The sequence below is a fragment of the Cydia strobilella genome, chromosome 7, assembly GCF_947568885.1.
Source record: "Cydia strobilella chromosome 7, ilCydStro3.1, whole genome shotgun sequence".
NCBI lineage: Eukaryota > Metazoa > Arthropoda > Insecta > Lepidoptera > Tortricidae > Cydia > Cydia strobilella.
This window is the reverse complement of record NC_086047.1, coordinates 557392-576028: the sequence shown is the minus strand read 5'-3', so window position 1 is coordinate 576028 and position 18637 is coordinate 557392. Positions and strand designations below refer to the sequence as shown.

Below are 18637 nucleotides of genomic sequence, written 5' to 3'. Positions count from 1 at the left end.
GAAAGCGTACCGTACAAAATCACAGGCACAGACTACAAGTACACAGACACCGCAACATGATGCGTCTACAAAGAGCTTGTGGCGCATCACAATACTGGCTGCTCACAACCATTCCTACACAACTAAATTTTCCTTCTACAATACGGTAGCCTAAATCTTATTTGTATATCCAATTGTAATTAATCAGTGTAAATATTATATTCTCTCATTATAAATACTCATCTCTAATTCCGCGTATCATTTAATATAGCAATTGTTAGCAACACTGTTTGTAAGGATCATTATTTATTAATAGCTTATATTTTGATCATTTTTACTTTTACGATTAGCTTAAAAAAGAGTATCAGTTGACCCTTACTTGTCACTGGTTCCCTCCATCTTGAATTGTTATTAAAAGGCGGGTACACTGTGACAAGGGGCAGTTCGTGTACAGACGAGTTACAGTGTAGACGTTTTGGAATATTTATTGTAAATTGGTTTTTTTTATTTTATCGCGTATATATATATATATCTTTACTTGAAAATAATTGTAGTGTATAACTAGCCTTATGAACCGATTTTGCATGTACAACCAGCCTTAAAGTTTGTAGTCTATGATTGTTCATTATTTTAGTATGTGGGTATTTTTGCACATTGTAATTTTTCCTCAGTCACCCGTTGACCACGAACGCTGTAAAGAGTTCGAAACGTCGGGATGTATTATAAATTCAATATACGCGATATAATCCGTTTTCATAGTTTTATTTCATGTAAATTGGTTGTTATTATGTTGGTAGCGAACGAATAAAGTTAAAATATTGGTACAAGTATTAGTTTTCATCATCAACCCGGTGGTAACTTAACACAATAGTACTCAAGGCAAGGGCACTAAAAGCTACTACTCACCCGTACCATCAGTCACAGACAGTGTTAAAACTGCCATATACGCTAACGTGCACGTAATTTACTTTCTATACATCTCGCTCGCACTAATATGCGAGTACGAGCGAGATGCATACGAGTAGAAAGTAAGTTACGTTCTCGACAGCATTTATGTCAGTGCCAAACTGGTGGTAGCCACAAAGGTCGCCACACGTAGATGCAACTTTACCTATTTGTAAAATGCTACGATCCGAACACAACTTAGTTGTATTTTACACCATTTTGTACTGTTATAACCTAGGTACAGTCGCCATCAGATATATTGGAGCGGCTAAGGCGCTCACAAATATCTGAACGCGCCTCTATTGTCAGAGCGTTAGAGTGCGTGTTCAGGTATTGTGAACACCTTGGCCGCTCCTCCGATATATCTGATGGCGACTTACACTTCTAAAGCTAATCTTTATAAATATTTTTTCAACACACTTGCTCAAAACGACGTTTTTATTCCACCGATTTTTGGCTCATAATCCTAGATATTAAACACGCGTGCTCTTTCAGTGTATTATTCCACTCGTGCTTTTTCATTATATTATCCGACTGAGTTAAGAAGGTAACTGATTGCTAATAATATGCATGGAAAGGGAGCCTTCTTTAATTGGTCAGACTGGCGGGCACCGGCGCGCCCGCCGCGCCGCCCGGCAGTGTGACAGATACAACACACAATACTAACTGTTTTAACTATTAAAATTTGATTAATATGAGTTTCTTTTTTTCTCGCAAGTGTGTTGAAAAACGTCGTATGAAACGCGTGTGCGTTGGTCATTACACACATAGGCTTTCTTATTGCGCGCTCGCTTATAGCTCGCGCGCACAATATCGCCTCGTGTGTAATGGCCAACTTAGCACACTTGTATCATAATGTACTATTAATTTACACGAGTAATGGCGGGGCGATATTAGAATTTCGAGCGCTCGATTTCGTCACTCGAAAATGTGTGGAAAACGGCGCAATACTCATTTTTGAAATACGAGCGATAGAAATTGGAAATCCAGTGGTATTTCAATTCTATTAGTAAAATTTAAATACCTAGTTGTGCGAAAATGCGAAATCGAGGGCTCGAAATTCAAAAATCGCTTTCCTGGTTGTATTTATGGGCGAAACTGAAATGAGCGGTCGCGCTCACATACCTGCTAAATTTGTACGGGAGCGCTTATGTGTTGAGGTGGACTGGTGTCCGCGATTGTCGTACGAGTATGTTGTTGAGGTGGTCTGTGATCAAACGCCAAGGCCGTGGATCGAGTTACATAAGAGACCCGAACCCTACCGCGTCTTACGGCCTGATTCGAACTTTAAGATACGTCAAAAATTTGCTAAAGATACGATATGGACCGGATATGTCAGTGTCAATAGTGAGGTTTTTGTTTGAAGAAACGTCACTTTTTACACTGACATATCCGATCCATGTCGTATCTTTAGCAAATTTTTTACGTATCTTAAAGTTCGAATCAGGCCGTTCAACAAAAAAACTCATGAATAACTCAATCATAATGTTACTCATATCCTCATACGCTTATTTATTTTTTTGCCCGGCTGTTTAATAATAACCTTTTTTTTGTTATCGGAGTGGGCGAATGCTGTTACGCACCGTCTCCCCGGCCGCGAGAAAGGCCTTTGATGGGGGTGTGTGTGTGGGACTCGCCGCTCCTGTCCCCTCTCAAGTGGCGAGAGGGGAGGGAGAACCTGGCCCTACCCACTAAACCCACTCCGGCGTTTCGTATCCTCTCTGCCGTTTGTGAGGGCGCCATGGGATCGAGTACACTCTACCATGGCGCTCCCCGGCAGCCCCGGCTTGGCGCCAGGACACCCGCACAACCTATTATTAAACTTGAGATAAATTAAAATTTAAGTAAAAATACGGATAGGGTAAGGAGGGCAATTCAAATTTACATTTCGAAATCAAAAATGATGTCATTTGGTTTTCACGGGCCAATTTGAACGTAGAACATTAGAATGATATTTGAATCATATTATTATACACTTTATTATATGTTATACTGTACCTACCGGCCACAATTGATTTTTTTATTTTTTCTGTTATTTTGAAGCTGGTTCTGTCATATGCCACGTTTTCTCTTGTCTGGCTTTAAAATAAAATGCCAGCAAAAAATTGGAAGCTGCCAATTGGTGGCTGGAAAATTAAATTTGCTTTTTCTGTCATCGATCACTTTTGTCAGAAAGCCTTTTAACACAGGCACGCAGGGGTCGGAAACCGGTATTTGCTCCATACAAAAATACCGGTATTATTACGTTCTTTTTCGTTCTTTTGTTTATAATTTCATTTTTAATAGGACGTTTTAATAATGCAAAATTGTTTCCTAAATACATGATTCAGTCGTGATGTCATATTATTATCAGTCATTCTACGTAATGAGCATAAAATAATTCAAAATATTGGGCTATTTCGGGGTTTTTTTAAAATACCGGTTCCGAGCCCTGCGGGCACGTCATTCTTTATTCAGGGTTGTCGATAGATTTACCGGCGCAATGAACAGAATTGGTTCACGTAAGAACACTTGTATTCTTACTATCATGAGATCATGACGTGTACCTACAAACAATATAGCAAAGCTAGCTCAGCTCATCCAAATATAAACAAAAGTTTTTACCGAAATTTTGCAATCAGAGCGGCCTTTTGGCGGCGGTTTCGTATGAGTGTGATTCTTAAGACATTAATATACAATAAATTGTGTAGAAATATATCCCATAATGTCAATATCCAGGGAGGAAAATGGGGACTACGTTTAAAGAAGCGGTCACGTAAAAATCAGATTTGAAAAACTGGAGTTTAGCCCACTCGTGTGAGCGTATACTCGTTATCAGGAGAAAATAATAATTATACTTATTACTAACTGAGAATTCAAATCAAGCAGCTCAATCATTGCATCTCTACAGGCCCAATTCGGAATAGTACATTTTGTTCATGTAGGGAAATGCCTCATAAAGTAACTTGCGAGCTTTGGCGAGGCCTACAGCCGATTCAGAAAATTTATATTTCATTTCTTATGCTTATCAAAGTGGTTATTTGTTTAATCTACGAACTGGATGGAAAGCGATACGTATCAACTCTATTTAGTAATTAATTTGTTTCATAATGAATTCGCCGTATCATAAATTCCTAGTCCTATTTTTTAAACGGTTACCGCTTACCATCGGGCGGGCCGTATTTCAGTTTGCCACCATCACTGTATTATTTTAAAAAAACTTTATTACATCGGCAAAAAACAGGTAAGTTTATGACGATGATGATGACAATTGTCACAAGATTTAAAAAAAATCGTTAATTCTTGACAGGAAATGAGTTCTGTCAGTTCTGTGTCGGAATTTCGTGACAATTGTCGTGTGTCTTGTGACAATTGTCATTAGCTTCGCAAAATAATTAAGTACTTATTTATTGGCGATATACTTAATGGAGTTTTTTTTTTAATTAAAATGTTGGTGTCAAACAAGCACACCGCCCGTCCGATGGTAAGCGGTAACCGTAGCCCATGGAGGCCTGTGACGTCAGTAACAGTGATGTCGACAATTGTCGCACCTGTCACCGTGGTACAATAGGGGCCAGGAGATACTCATACTTAGTTATTCCTTTATTTTATTTTTACATGAATAGATAAAATTGTTGATAATCATATCATTGTCTTATTTAAGAAATTTTATGAATAAAATCATTTCATCGTTCAATCATTTTATGAATTGTATCATTGTTTTTATTAATTCATCTTTGATATTAGTAAATAATATTGACGATCATAATATAAATTCGTGTCGTGTAAGATATATCGTCGTGAAAGTAATGGTGATAGACCGAGCCAATCTACTTCCCATCACCGATGCACTCAGAAAATATGAAAAAGTAAGTGAGTTTGTGTATCTCGGGTCGCTGATAACCTGTGACGGTGGCTGCGATGGCGAAATACGCCGTAGATCTGGTATAGCCAAAAGTGCTATGGCGAACCTCGACAAGATCTGGAGGAACAGAAGCATTCGTCGTTCAACCAAGGTGCGTCTGACTCGATCTCTGGTATTCTCGATTTTCGTATACGGTGCCGAGACGTGGAGTTTGAAAAGTCGCGACAGGGCAAAAATCGACGCTTTTGAGATGTGGTGTTGGCGAAGACTCTTACGCATACCTACCCTGGACGGCTATGAGAACCAATAAGTCCATCCTAGAGGAGCTGAAAATCACCACGCGGCTCTCTACAATATGTCAAGAACGCGCACTCAGCTTTTTTGGACATATCATGCGGTCTAAGAAGCATGACCTAGAAAGGCAGATTATCTTGGGTCAAATGGATGGCAAGCGCGGGCGAGGAAAAGCACCCACGAGATGGTCTGATGGTGTGAAGAGGGTGGTTGGCGGCAACATGCAGTGCGTGACTCATGTGGCTTATGACCGCACACTATGGAGACGGAGCATACATGGTCGCGATCCTCAGCAATGAGGGACCGAGGAAGAAGAAGAAGAAGATATATTAATTATTGAAAATAAATATCTAAATCAAAATCATTTTAATTTTTTGCTATTTAAATTGCGATTCCATAAATAACGATCAGTTTACGTTAAGAGTCACACGAACCCGCCGCTAAAAAGCCGCTCCCATACAATGGAAGTTACGCTCTCATTTTAAAACGACGTGCTTAAATTACCTCAAACTTGGGGTAAACATTTACCTAACATATGTATATTTAAGTCTGGGAAGTTTTCGTTCTAAAACAAATAAATTAGAGCGAGTACAAGTTTAGTATTATACAGGGTGGGCACAGGGATTCCGACACACTTTAACCATGAATTCTAGTGCCTATTTGGATAAAAAAAAGTAATATAACAATGCCATAGAAAGCCTAATTTACGAGATATTCAATTATTTAAGTAATTTCGAAGTTAAAAAAACTCAAGGCTAACACGCCCTTATGTGACGTAATCATACATACCAAGACACAAACAATCACACATGCAAAGCAGAAGTGTTAAAAATAGTAAACTTACCTGTCACCTGCTATAAACTAGACATAAAGTGTCATATTGGTGTCGCATGTTGTCTTTTTCACTCTTTTAAACTAAAGATACGTTCACAAGTTAGTACTATCGTTAATTGATTTATTTTGTTCCAGAAATTAAGTAAATTAATTAGGCAATTTTGGACCCATGTTGATATAACATTTTTCTTTCGTAACACTGCCAGGAATCCACGGTTAAAGTCTGTCGGAATCCCTGTGCCCACCCTGTATATACAAAACTTTTACTCGCTGTATTTTCTTTGTGAGAGCGTAACCACGGAATAAATATTAGTACTATATAGGTACAGAAGGTTCACTCTACCAAAACACATCTATGAGGGCTAACGCGTATGAATTCGCCGCTAGGGGCGCTAGTGTAGATGGTGGTTTTCCATAGTTCGAAATGTCAAATGTCACTTGTCACTTCAATGACTGACAGCTGTTATTTAGTCTTTTGGACCACCATCAACAGAGGCGCCAACTGGTGAGCAAAAAAACGATAGCCCTCATTACGACAGATATGACCGGGTGGCGCAAACGCGAGCAGGCGTCCGTTCCGTAGCGGCGTGCGGCAATTACTATGGTTAAACACCAAAATTGGTGTGGGTCGCATGTACTTGTAGCGACGCGACGAAATCGCGGAGTGAGCCACGCCTGGCGTACCTTCGATTGTATGGCGGCCGCTAGGTTTTTGTGACTTTTAATAATTAAAAGTAGAAGTAACTTTCACTGAACAATTATTGTTCAGAGTGTAGGTAGGTATATACCTACAGTAAAATTAACATGTTTTTAAAATAAATGAATAAATGATATCATTTATTTGCTTCAAGCTTTGAACACACAACTCAGTGAACGGCTGTGAACTAACTTCACTGTGACTTTCATTTGTATGCAACCCAATATGGACCCGAGTTTTAGTACAGCCGTTCACTGAGTTGTGTGTTCAAAGCTTGAAGCAAATAAATGATATCATTTATTCATTCACTTTAAAATGATCCATATTGGGTTGCATACAAATGAAAGTCATATCATAATCATCATTGCGCATACAAATCAAAAGTCATATTATATTGTGTCATACATTTTTAGCCATAATATTTGATGCCATACTCAGCAGTTGCCATACACTTTTAGGTCATATACATTTTATTTATAATGAATCAAATGTGATACAAACTAAAAGCATATTTATCGATACGTATAATAGTTATTTGTGCAATAAGAGAGGAAAGTTGGTTTTTCTTGCGAGTGTTTATTTTGTAAAATAACTTTGCTCTCGTGTTGCACACATAATTTTTCACCTCAGTAGTGAGAACATATTAAAGGTTAAAATGTATTTCGAATTACACAGAATAAACAGAAAAAAAAGTATTATAATATGTACGATACGATAAGATACGATACGATACGAGACGAGACGAGACCGGACTGGACCGGACCGGACCGTACCGTACCGTAAAAAAAATGTAATAAAAGTATGAAGTTCATGGCCTTTACTAAATTAAAAAGCTACATTGTTTCACTCCCTGGAGTGAGGAAAGTCGCACTTTCCTCACTCCAGGGAGTGACGAAAGTAGGCTTGTTCGAGCTGCTGAAGTGAAAATGTAATTACATATAACGTTTTGTACCATAATAATTTTGAACCATAATGATTTAAGGATTTTAAGGCATATCAATCAATCAATCAATCAATCTTTAATGTCAAAAACACATGTCAAAAATTGCAATACAAATAAAATTAAAAATACACAACACACAATATAGTTATATATACAAATGTCAAAAATAAAAAACCATTAAAAATCAAAAATACAAATATGTCAATAAAATAAAATACATTGGGAATCATTTCATGTTAAAATTAGTATAAAATTCTTTCACCGTAAAAAATGCCTTGTGAATTAAAAACGCTTTCAACTTTTTAACAAATAGCTCGTAAGAAGCCGCCTCTTTTATTTCACGGCGCAGGCTGTTGTAAATTTTTATGCCAACACCCCCAACGAGTTGGACGATTTTGCGAGCCTGACCAAGACGGATTTAATATCACGATCAGTTTGCCTCTGATCAGGTCGACGCATCACATATTCACTCTTACTAGTCTCATACTAGTTATTGATAGCCGTGCATACACCCTCCTCCATAACATATAAAAGAAAATGATAAGTAACACAAGAAATTCATTCTTAACTTATTACATCAAAAAGTACCATTCGCAACATTCATATAATTTCGAATTGTGAAGCAAGTACCAGCACTGCAATTTTGCCATATTTACTACCTAAATAATTCAAATTTAAGACAGATTTAAGATAGCAAAACAATTTATCAATATTTATGTATAAATGTTTTGTATTTTTTTTTCTTTAATAAAGTTACAAAAATAATTGAAGACACTCATTTTAGCCACTCAACAATTCCTCGAAAAAAACCTTTTCCCTAATCTCCGCCCAAACACTTATTTCGACGGAGCCCCGCTAATGCCTAACGGGGCTCCTATTTCTACGCAGTTTGTCCTTCGGACACGTAAAGAAACCTAACGAACCTAACCTACCCACTAAATAAATCTATATCTATGATTAGTTTCTTTTATAACACCGTTACTCCTACTGGAGGGGGCTCCTCTCCTTCGATCTCCTCTTTTATACGGTCTATATTAATATTATGCATTGCAATACTTCGAACGAAAAACAATTATGGATATCAAGCATATGACTTAAAATTTTATTCGAATTAAATTAGTGACTAAAAAAATTATGACATACCTAATTCATTCATGACAAAAACCCAGTTATACTCAGGAATAATTCTGACTAATGATTTTTATAACTTACAATTTTATGCATAAAGTGTTATGACAATTAAAAATATGATGCAACCAGAGGGAGCCCCCTAAAATTCGTATGCAAGCGTGTATTCCATTTTTTGCTGTGGATATAAATGTATGCCTCACCGCTACGCGGCAAACATGCTTCATGTAAATGTAACAAAGAGTAGATAGGTTTCGAGTATAAATGCGCTTAGGTTCTCTATGCAGACTTGTGATGCATTTTACTGAGAAAGGCTTACTCTATGCAGACTTGTAGTGCATTTCACTGTAAAAGCATTGAGATATGATATTTATAACAACTATGGGTTTGAACTTTGTTGATAAAATTTTAAAAATCTCTATATGGTATGCCTTTAGGATTTGAGGAGTTACACTAGTGAGGAGTTATAAAAAAAACGGGACCAATCTGTATATTAAATACACTTTCAATCAAAAAACGAATTTTCAAAATCGGTCGTGAAATCACGGAGTTATGGAATAACAAACATAAAAAAAACTAATTGAGAACCACCTTTTGAAGTCGGTTAAAAACTGTACTTAAATGTGTCAGTCATATAAACCGGTTCTCGAAGTCAAAAATTGATAGCTTCGTCTATATTTATTCCGTCGCTGAGAAAGCCTAAGCCAGTAGAAATTTTGAAGTTGCGACTGGCATGATATGACCACAGAATAAGTATTGGTATTATCATACAGAACGGCCACGCACCGCCCCGCCCCGACTCGAATTACCTCGCCCCACGACAGCAGATTGACGGCCGTTCGCCGGCCGCTCAGTACTATTTTTAAGCAATTTACTAGGGAATGCAAACCGGTTTTTAATTGTATGGGAAAACCGGTTGTTAAACGAAATTTCATACAAATAAAAACCGGTTTGCATTCCCTACAACTTACTCGCACTATGACGCATGACGCGTGTACAGACGTGCCATTCCCACATAGAAACGCAAGTGAATTTTGATGTATAGCGTGTCCGCCCTGTGATATGACTAAGAACACAATACTTTTTTTAACAGGTGTAGCAGTGGCAGCAAGCGTATTCACAATTGCGGCGATGTCCGTTGACCGATGGCTCTCCATATCTCCAGAGCCGCGCCTCCGGCCCCCGAGCCGGCGCCAAGCAGTCCTCCTGTTGTTACTGCTGTGGTGCGCCGCCATGCTCATATTCATTCCACTGCTCAAGGTGGCCACTGTCCAAAGAGAAGCTGTACCTGTTATCTCTAAAGGCCTTTTGAACGTTTCGGTGAGTGATTTTAATAACAAAACTGTACCATATAATAAACTTCGCTTCATACTGAGAAGCCGCGCCTCCGGCCCCCGAGCCGGCGGCAAGCAGTCCTCCTGTTGCTACTGCTGTGGTGTGCCGCTAGGCGCTATGCTAATATTCATTCCACTGCTCAAGGTGGCCACTGTCCAAAGAGAAGCTGTACCTGTTATCTCTAAAGGCCTTTTGAACGTTTCGGTGAGTGATTTTAATAACAAAACTGTACCATATAATAAATTTCGCTTCATACTGAGAAGCCGCGCCTCCGGCCCCCGAGCCGGCGGCAAGCAGTCCTCCTGTTGCTACTGCTGTGGTGTGCCGCCATGCTAATATTCATTCCACTGCTCAAGGTGGCCACTGTCCAAAGAGAAGCTGTACCTGTTATCTCTAAAGGCCTTTTGAACGTTTCGGTGAGTGATTTTAATAACAAAACTGTACCATTATATTAAATTTCGCTTCATACTGAGAAGCCGCGCCTCCGGCCCCCGAGCCGGCGGCAAGCAGTCCTCCTGTTGCTACTGCTGTGGTGTGCCGCCATGCTAATATTCATTCCACTGCTCAAGGTGGCCACTGTCCAAAGAGAAGCTGTACCTGTTATCTCTAAAGGCCTTTTGAACGTTTCGGTGAGTGATTTTAATAACAAAACTGTACCATATAATAAACTTCGCTTCATACTGAGAAGCCGCGCATCCGGCCCCCGAGCCGGCGGCAAGCAGTCCTCCTGTTGCTACTGCTGTGGTGTGCCGCTATGCTCATATTCATTCCACTGCTCAAGGTGGCCACTGTCCAAAGAGAAGCTGTACCTGTTATCTCTAAAGGCCTTTTGAACGTTTCGGTGAGTGATTTTAATAACAAAACTGTACCATATAATAAACTTCGCTTCATACTGAGAAGCCGCGCATCCGGCCCCCGAGCCGGCGGCAAGCAGTCCTCCTGTTGCTACTGCTGTGGTGTGCCGCCATGCTAATATTCATTCCACTGCTCAAGGTGGCCACTGTCCAAAGAGAAGCTGTACCTGTTATCTCTAAAGGCCTTTTGAACGTTTCGGTGAGTGATTTTAATAACAAAACTTCCGTGAATCAAAAATAGGCTAGATGACAAATTTTCATTAATGGTATCAATCGATCAGGTTTGTTTTGAAGATCAAATGTCTATATGGGGCACATTGCATTAAAGCAATATGAAAGTCAGAAATGATAGTCAAAGTCTGACAGTCGTACTTCACTCTTGAAACGCTTCTAACAAAACGATGTGAACGTGACGTCAAGGTCACTGAGAGCCCATCTTGAATGTATGGAAAATAAGTAAAATTGCGATTTAGTCGCTGAAATATTGCGTTTATGTATATAGTTGCTTGATAATCTTTTTTCTGATAAAATGTAAGAAATCGAATGGTACCCTTATTTTTTTTCCTTTTTGGAAGTCAAGAAAAACTTAAATTTTTGAAACTTATTTGTATTATTTTCCATATATTGGTTATTTTAATATTCACATTATTGTGATAAATTGCTCATTTGCTATCTATTTTACTATGTTTTGTTATAAATTTCAACAGTACCTACGAGCCGGGGTTTGAAAGTCCTACCGAAGCGACCTCCGGATTGAAAGTCGCACGCTTTTACTGCTAGGCCACCAGCGCTTTTCCAGCAGTTTTTACTGTATGATATGTTTTTTAAATATTTCTAAGGTTCACCTATATTTGTGTTCGTTGTAGATAGTTTCGAGAGACGTCCACTTCTGCACGGAGGAGTGGGGGGAGTTGGACACGCGGAAACAGTTCGGCATGTTCAGCTTCACCCTCGTGTATGCTATTCCTGGTGAGTTTCTTTATTTCTGAGTGAATTTTTTTATTAGTTTAGAAAGGTCATTCAATTACATGACAGTCACGCGTTGTCGGGCGGCGGCGGCGGGCGGCACTGTCAACAGAGCCTCAAGTAAGCAAACAAACCAAGTAGTCGGTCAAGTCAAAAGTCAACAACAAAGTCGAAATGATGGACCCTTAGTATCAGTGAGGGATATCGTCGTAATGAAAAGTTGCATATTTTCTGGATAACATAGGTGTAATAAAGATTCTATTTAAAATAATGGGCAAGTACTAAATTGACATAATTATACATAGTTGTACCTATATTTTTTTTATATGACATTTTTACACAGATTGACTAAGTCCCACAGTAAAAGTCTCTCGAAACCAAAAAGATCCTGCAGCTGTTTGAAGTTGCAGGTTTGGATCGAGAGTTGTAGTAGGTGGCGATCACAATAGATCAGAGATGGTCGCAGTGATACATAGGCTCTGGAGCCTTACATAGCCCCTAGAAAAAGAAGAAGAAGAAGAAGAAGCTCAAATAACAAAAGCTTGTGTTATGGGTACTCAGACAACGATATATATAATATACAAATACATAAATACATGAAAAACACCCAAGACTCAGAAACAGATATCTGTGTTCATCACACAAATAAATGCCCTTAATGCCTTATGCCTGTTCGGGATTCGAACCCAGGACCATCGGCTTCACAGGCAGGGTCACTAACCCACTAGGCCAGACCGGTCGTCAAGCTATACCTATTTTTCATTGAGTTTTTCAAGTTTAAGCCGGTTCTCAAGTTTTTTTTTATCGTCATTATTATTTAAGTAAAGTTTACAATTGATTTGCAGATTTGCAGAAGAATAATAAACAAAGTTCCGATATGATTAATCTAAAATGGTTTTTCCTTAAATTTCATTTTCTCATTGACTGCAATTATTTTGCACACAGCTGACACAGCTGTACTTTGTTTTTTTAGGGTTCCGTAACCAAAGGGTAAAAACCGGTAAAGTGCGAGTCGGACTCGCGCACGAAGGGTGTCTTCATGCGTCCCCGAAAGCGCGAAAAAGGAATTGGCTCTCTCATAGAAAACATCAACATGATCTGACATCTGTTGGTTGAGACTATGAGTAGTAGAAGTTGCTCAGTATGACCTATAATTATATATATCTCAATCAAAATCAACTATCAATATAACAAATCAGTTCTCAATTTCTGAATGGAATATAATTAGAAACGTTGTACCAATCATTGAACTATTGTTAGGTACTACTACGTAGTAATTAAATCTCAATGGTGCCAATATCCTTAACCTTGTAATTACGTTCAGTCAGCGTCCTGTGTTGGTGGTAGCTGTTTCATATGTTCAGTTAATTGATGTTTTAGTATTTTATGTTATGTTTATGATTTTTAGTTTTATTTTTTAGCGTTCCGTACCCAAAGGGTAAAAACGGGACCCTATTGCTAAGACTCCGCTGTCCGTCTGGCCGTCTGTCTGTCTGTCACCAGGCTGTATCTCATGAACCGTGATAGCTACACAGTTGAAATTTTCACAGATGATGTATTTCTGTTGCCGCTATAATTGGTATTATGTTATTATGCTATTATGGTAATTATACAGGCCAATTCGAACGTGCACTGACATCATCACATCAGAATGATATTTGAATCATGTTATTTAATTATCTTTCGTCTCGCCCGCGCCAATACAATGTACGGACAATTAAGAGTGAAATGCACGATAACTAAATAACATGATTCAAATATTCTGATAGTTAAGCTTAGAATAAATTTAAAAGTGGATAAATTACTGCCTTGGGTGAGACTTGAACTCACGGCCTCTGGATCAATACTCCAGCGCTCTGTCAACTGAGCCACCAAGACCCCATCCATAGTCAGCAAATCTTCCCACTACTTGGTCTAGGGGACCCTAGCGACATCTACCGTAAGAGCGTTACACTTCTTAAACGGCCATTGAAGTTCCAAGTCATATTGGAAATTCACCAGTTACGTTACGATGTGCTACCCATTATATATATTTTTTCGAGCAGAAACGTCTGCTAACGATGCTATTAAGCTTAGACCTGGGGCCCATTTCTCGAACGTTATTAGACTAATATTATTAGTGCACGCACTGTCAAATTGTATGGGTTACCATGGCAACACACTAATATTATTAGACTAATACCGTTCGAGAAATGAGCTCCAGATCTGGTTTTTGTTGCAGGTTCAATAACAATATTGTCCTACGCGTTCATGGGCCGGACGCTGTGCTCCGTGAAGCCGCCGTTTGACATTGACGAGGGAAATGTCAGTATGCAACAGGTCAGTCACCTTACAGGAGCTTTTTTAATCATTTTATATTCGGCCGGGCTAGCATATGATTGGCGCGGCAGTATCTCGCCGCGAGATAAAAATGCAGTTAGTATCTCACGGCGATTAGGTCTACTGCAATCCCCGCCACTATTCCACCGTGTGCATAGCAAGTCTAGGTGACAAAATTAAAAAAAGGCCTCAAGTTAACATTTACATTCATAGCCAATACTCGGGTACATTACGTTATATGTAATATTCTTAATAAATAATTAGTTACTACAATATAACAGAGGAGAAATCTCTGTTGTAAGGAGATGTACTTTCGAAAACTCATTAAATTGCTTACTTTATTCAGATTTTAATAATTTGAGAATTTGTTATGTGTCTAACGCGATATAATTTCATTATTTTTACCTTTAATCCGACATTTCAGGGGCTCATTAACGAATGGTATTAGTCTAATATTATAAGTGTGTTGCCATGGTAACCCATACGAATTGACAGTTCGTTGACTAATAATATTGGTGTAATATCGTTTAAGAAATGGGCCCAGCTGGGTTACACCAACTGGATATACGGAATAAAACAACACCACTTCAAATTAACCGAAATAAACCGAAACCGAAACTACAAACAACAAAATATTTTAATGGTGACATATAGTGCGACATAAAACAGTAGAAATTAAATAAAATGGAACAAAAAAAATCCATCCTAAATTGTTGCCATGTTTAGGCATTTTACGTCAAAAATGACAGTTAAGTAGAGTGGCGCCCCCATTTATTTTCCACAATTTCTTGTCGGACTATAGACAATGGCAGTGGGCGATATAATAAGCCAATGTAAATATCGATAAAGTTATTTAAGCTTCAGGTTCATTAAGATGTAGTTTAATAATTTAATTAACTACTATTAAGGTAGACTTGGTGAACTACGTGAATTGCTTAAATTTGTTGTATTTTATTTAAGACGAAGTGGACGACCGCCCCGAAACCGCCTTTCATAATAACGTAGTCGTCATTTTCTTCTCCGGATATATACATTACTGAATATATTTTGACACAATTTGATGTAGCTAGGTTGATATGTACAGTCAGCTGCAGAAAAATTTCAGTAAATTTGTATGGACGTGGGGTACCTTTTCTGGGGCCCATTTCTCGAACGGTATTAGACTAATATTATTAGTCCACGAACAACTGTCAAGTCGTATGGGTTGCCATGGCAACACACTAATAATATTAGACTAATACCGTTCGAGAAATGGGCCCATGTATATATCAACTACAGCTACGTCCCTTCGTTTGAATTCGTTTGACGCTCCTAACTTTTATAATAATCAAAAAATCAAAAAACGTCTAATGAAGGGGCATAGGTCGCTATGGTCAATATACATGAAATTATGTGAACATATTTAACCGAATATGCTCTTAAACGAATCACCACCACAGATAATACCATCGAGTTATTTTTTACTACAATTAATACTTTTTCCTTGTATTCTGCGCTTTCGCCGAACGAACACAATTAAACAACGAACCTTTGAAAACTTTTCATTATAATAACGTTTTAATTGATAGAATTATTGTTAAGTAGATCCTTGGAGTACGGGCCTATAAATACCGGTCTTTTGATAGGCTTATTAGACAAAGTCAAGATACATAGGTGCGACGACGAGCAAAACGAGGAGAAGCGTATTTAGGTTAACTGCGACCAAACAGCCAGAACCGACTTTTTTTCATCGTACGATTTTATCTTGCAAACAAATCTTTTTGTATTTTGTATTAGACTTACGATAAGTCATTCTGCTACCTAAAACGTGGCGTTTTAAAAAGCAGCTTTTTAAGATATTTCATATTTCACTTATTGCACAGTCATGATACATAAAATAAGGTGTTACAAATAAAGTAAGTAAATTCATGACACCCTGTTAGGGCACAACAACAATGTTTAACTTACTATCTAATACCTATTAAAACATTTCATTATAATATATCTACCGTAATTTGTGTAAAGAAATAAAATAAGATAATAATAATAATCATCATCAAATAATAACATTGTAAAAGTGATAAAAGATAAAAAATTTAATAAAATTCCATACATTCAGATTTTGGCAATTGCAAAAGTAAAATAAAATAAAATAAATAATCAAGAGTCGAGTAGATGATGTCCAAACATACTGTTGGTAACCGTTAGGTTGGGAAATCATACAAATTGTCCTGTTGAGTTACCACAATTCGCCAAATTATATCATGCGAAAAATTGGTTGCGAAGTGACATTAAAAAAAATCTTTTCTTATATGTAAGTACTTATAAGTAGCAAGTGCAAAGCGCGTTAGAAATCCGATATTTGTACTATACCTATATATTCTGTAAACATTCTTTATGCTTTCAGCAAGGCTCCCTCATTATTATTTTTTGTGACCAGGGCCTAAGGCTAATGAAAGAAAGGAAGAGGGTGGCGTGGATACTACTGCTTCTCGCCGTCCTTTTCGCTCTTTGCTGGCTCCCTTACAACATCATGCAGTTGCTGCTGGATATGTACGTGGTCAACGCCAAGGACCTCAGTATGTTCCTGCCTTACGCTTTACTATTAGGTGAGTTACAATCATAATGGCCGCTTTTTTTATTGGCGTTGCTGATGTAGAACGCGAGCCAGGCGCAAATTTCATCAGTCATCGCCTCCCGGGCGAAAACTCGTATAGCGGTTAACGGCTATGTATGATGAATCCTCGTGAACGTCAGCTGCCGCTCCGTTGGTGGGTTGAGGAATGGCAGCAAATAAAGTTTATAATTTTTTTTGTCATCGCCTCCCGCTTGATACTTTATCAGATAATAGTTTAGTATTGTGAATAAACAAATTGTCCCCAATTATTAATGATTTATATTTTTTTTAGGACACGCGAATTCCGCGATCAACCCCATAGTGTACTGTATGATGACAAGAAACTTCCAGCGCTCAGCGAGGAAGCTGCTGTGCGGCAGGAGCGTCTGCCAGCAAACTAAATTCACGGTAAATACATTTGTACTAATTTTTAGGGTTCCGTACCCAAAGCGTAAAAACGGAACCCTATTACTAAGACTCCGCTGTCCGTCTGTCCGTCTGTCTATCTATCACCAGGCTGTATCTCATGAACCGTGATAACTAGACAGTTGAAATTTTCAGATGATGTATTTCTGTTGCCGCTATAACAACAAATACTAAACACAGAATAATATAAATATTTAAATGGGGCTCCCATACAACAAACGTGATTTTTTTGCTGTTTTTTTCCGTAATGGTACGGAATCCTTCGTCCGCGAGTCCGACTCGCACTTGGCCGGTTTTTTGTAATACCGATCGAGGACCCCATAGTGATCATGATGACTAGAAAACAGCAGTTCGCGCGGTATTCAAAGTTCCGGGCGGAGTCATACGTCATAGGGATACGTCACTGGAACTGTTAAGTTGTCAGTGCTACGTCTCAGATAAGTTTCAGTCATGTGGACCGTTTTTACAAGCTGTCATTTCACTTGCAATGTTTGTATGTTCGGGTCAAATCCAGCAAGCTAAGTTACACCCACTTCCAAATATTCCATTTAGCTGGAACTTCACATACATAGGTACGTAAGTTGGGTGACCAGGTCACTGCTCGTAGTACACCTACTAATATAAATTACATAAATAAATAAAATAAAAAAGTTACCATTATATTTTGGGGCCCGGGGCGACTAAACGCGAACGGTAACTCTCAAACTTGGTAACTCTTAAATTAAGTGGAACGTTTCAAAATTGACCACATTTGCAGCAAGCCCGATAATCAAATTATTGCTTAACGATGTATCAGCGCACCTTTGTCGCTGTTTTGATTTTCTACCTTAGCTCAATAATATTAAAGTCTATATTATAAGAAGCAAACGATTGCGTGGCATATTTTAAACATGGACTCTATTCTGTTTGTGTTAAAATTGAAAATCAAATGTATAAAAACCATCTGTCGATATCAAAGTAGTTACCTGTATTAGATCATTTAATTATTGACGTGCGTGCGAGCTTAATAGAGTTATCTGACACGTCTGCCTGATTAAAATTAAATATCTGGTTACCGGGAAATGTTGATTATATCAAAATCGTCGGTTTAAATGTATGCCTCTCCCCCTCCCCTCCGCCATCGGCCATAGCAACTGCCGGGAAACGGAATGGTGGTGATACAACTGATATATTTTCTTTTATATTATAATACCTAGTTAATTACCTACCAGTATTCGTATTATACTGGGCACGAACCATCTTAAATGTCAGACTATGGCAGATGACTGAGCAGAAACCCATAGGACGGGAAGTCCTTGCAAGGAAATGGCGGAAATGACAACCATCTGGCCAAGCAGGGTCTTCGCTGGCATTCGGCTGGCAGTAGACGGTCGGGGAGGCCTTCTAGTACATGGAGGCGATCAGTTGAGAAGGCGGCTGGTTCAACTGGACTCGGCTGGAAAGAGCTGGAAGTCGCCGCCCAAGATCGCAAAAAATG

At 38.5% G+C, this 18637-nt stretch overlaps 1 protein-coding gene and 1 non-coding gene across 2 annotated transcripts in view; one reads left to right on the top strand and one right to left on the bottom strand.

The window, feature by feature from the left end:
- The window catches only part of LOC134742762 (neuropeptide FF receptor 1-like), a 67164-nt gene that overhangs the window by 34783 nt on the left and 13744 nt on the right, over positions 1-18637 (top strand). The window contains exons 3-7 of the mRNA XM_063675949.1: positions 9758-9984; positions 11720-11822; positions 14041-14138; positions 16558-16726; positions 17027-17142. Of these exons, the coding sequence (XP_063532019.1) occupies positions 9758-9984; positions 11720-11822; positions 14041-14138; positions 16558-16726; positions 17027-17142 (713 nt within the window). The remainder of the gene's footprint in view (positions 1-9757; positions 9985-11719; positions 11823-14040; positions 14139-16557; positions 16727-17026; positions 17143-18637) is intronic.
- Positions 13625-13697, bottom strand: Trnan-auu (transfer RNA asparagine (anticodon AUU)). Its single transcript has one exon. It is a non-coding gene; the product is annotated as a tRNA-Asn (tRNA).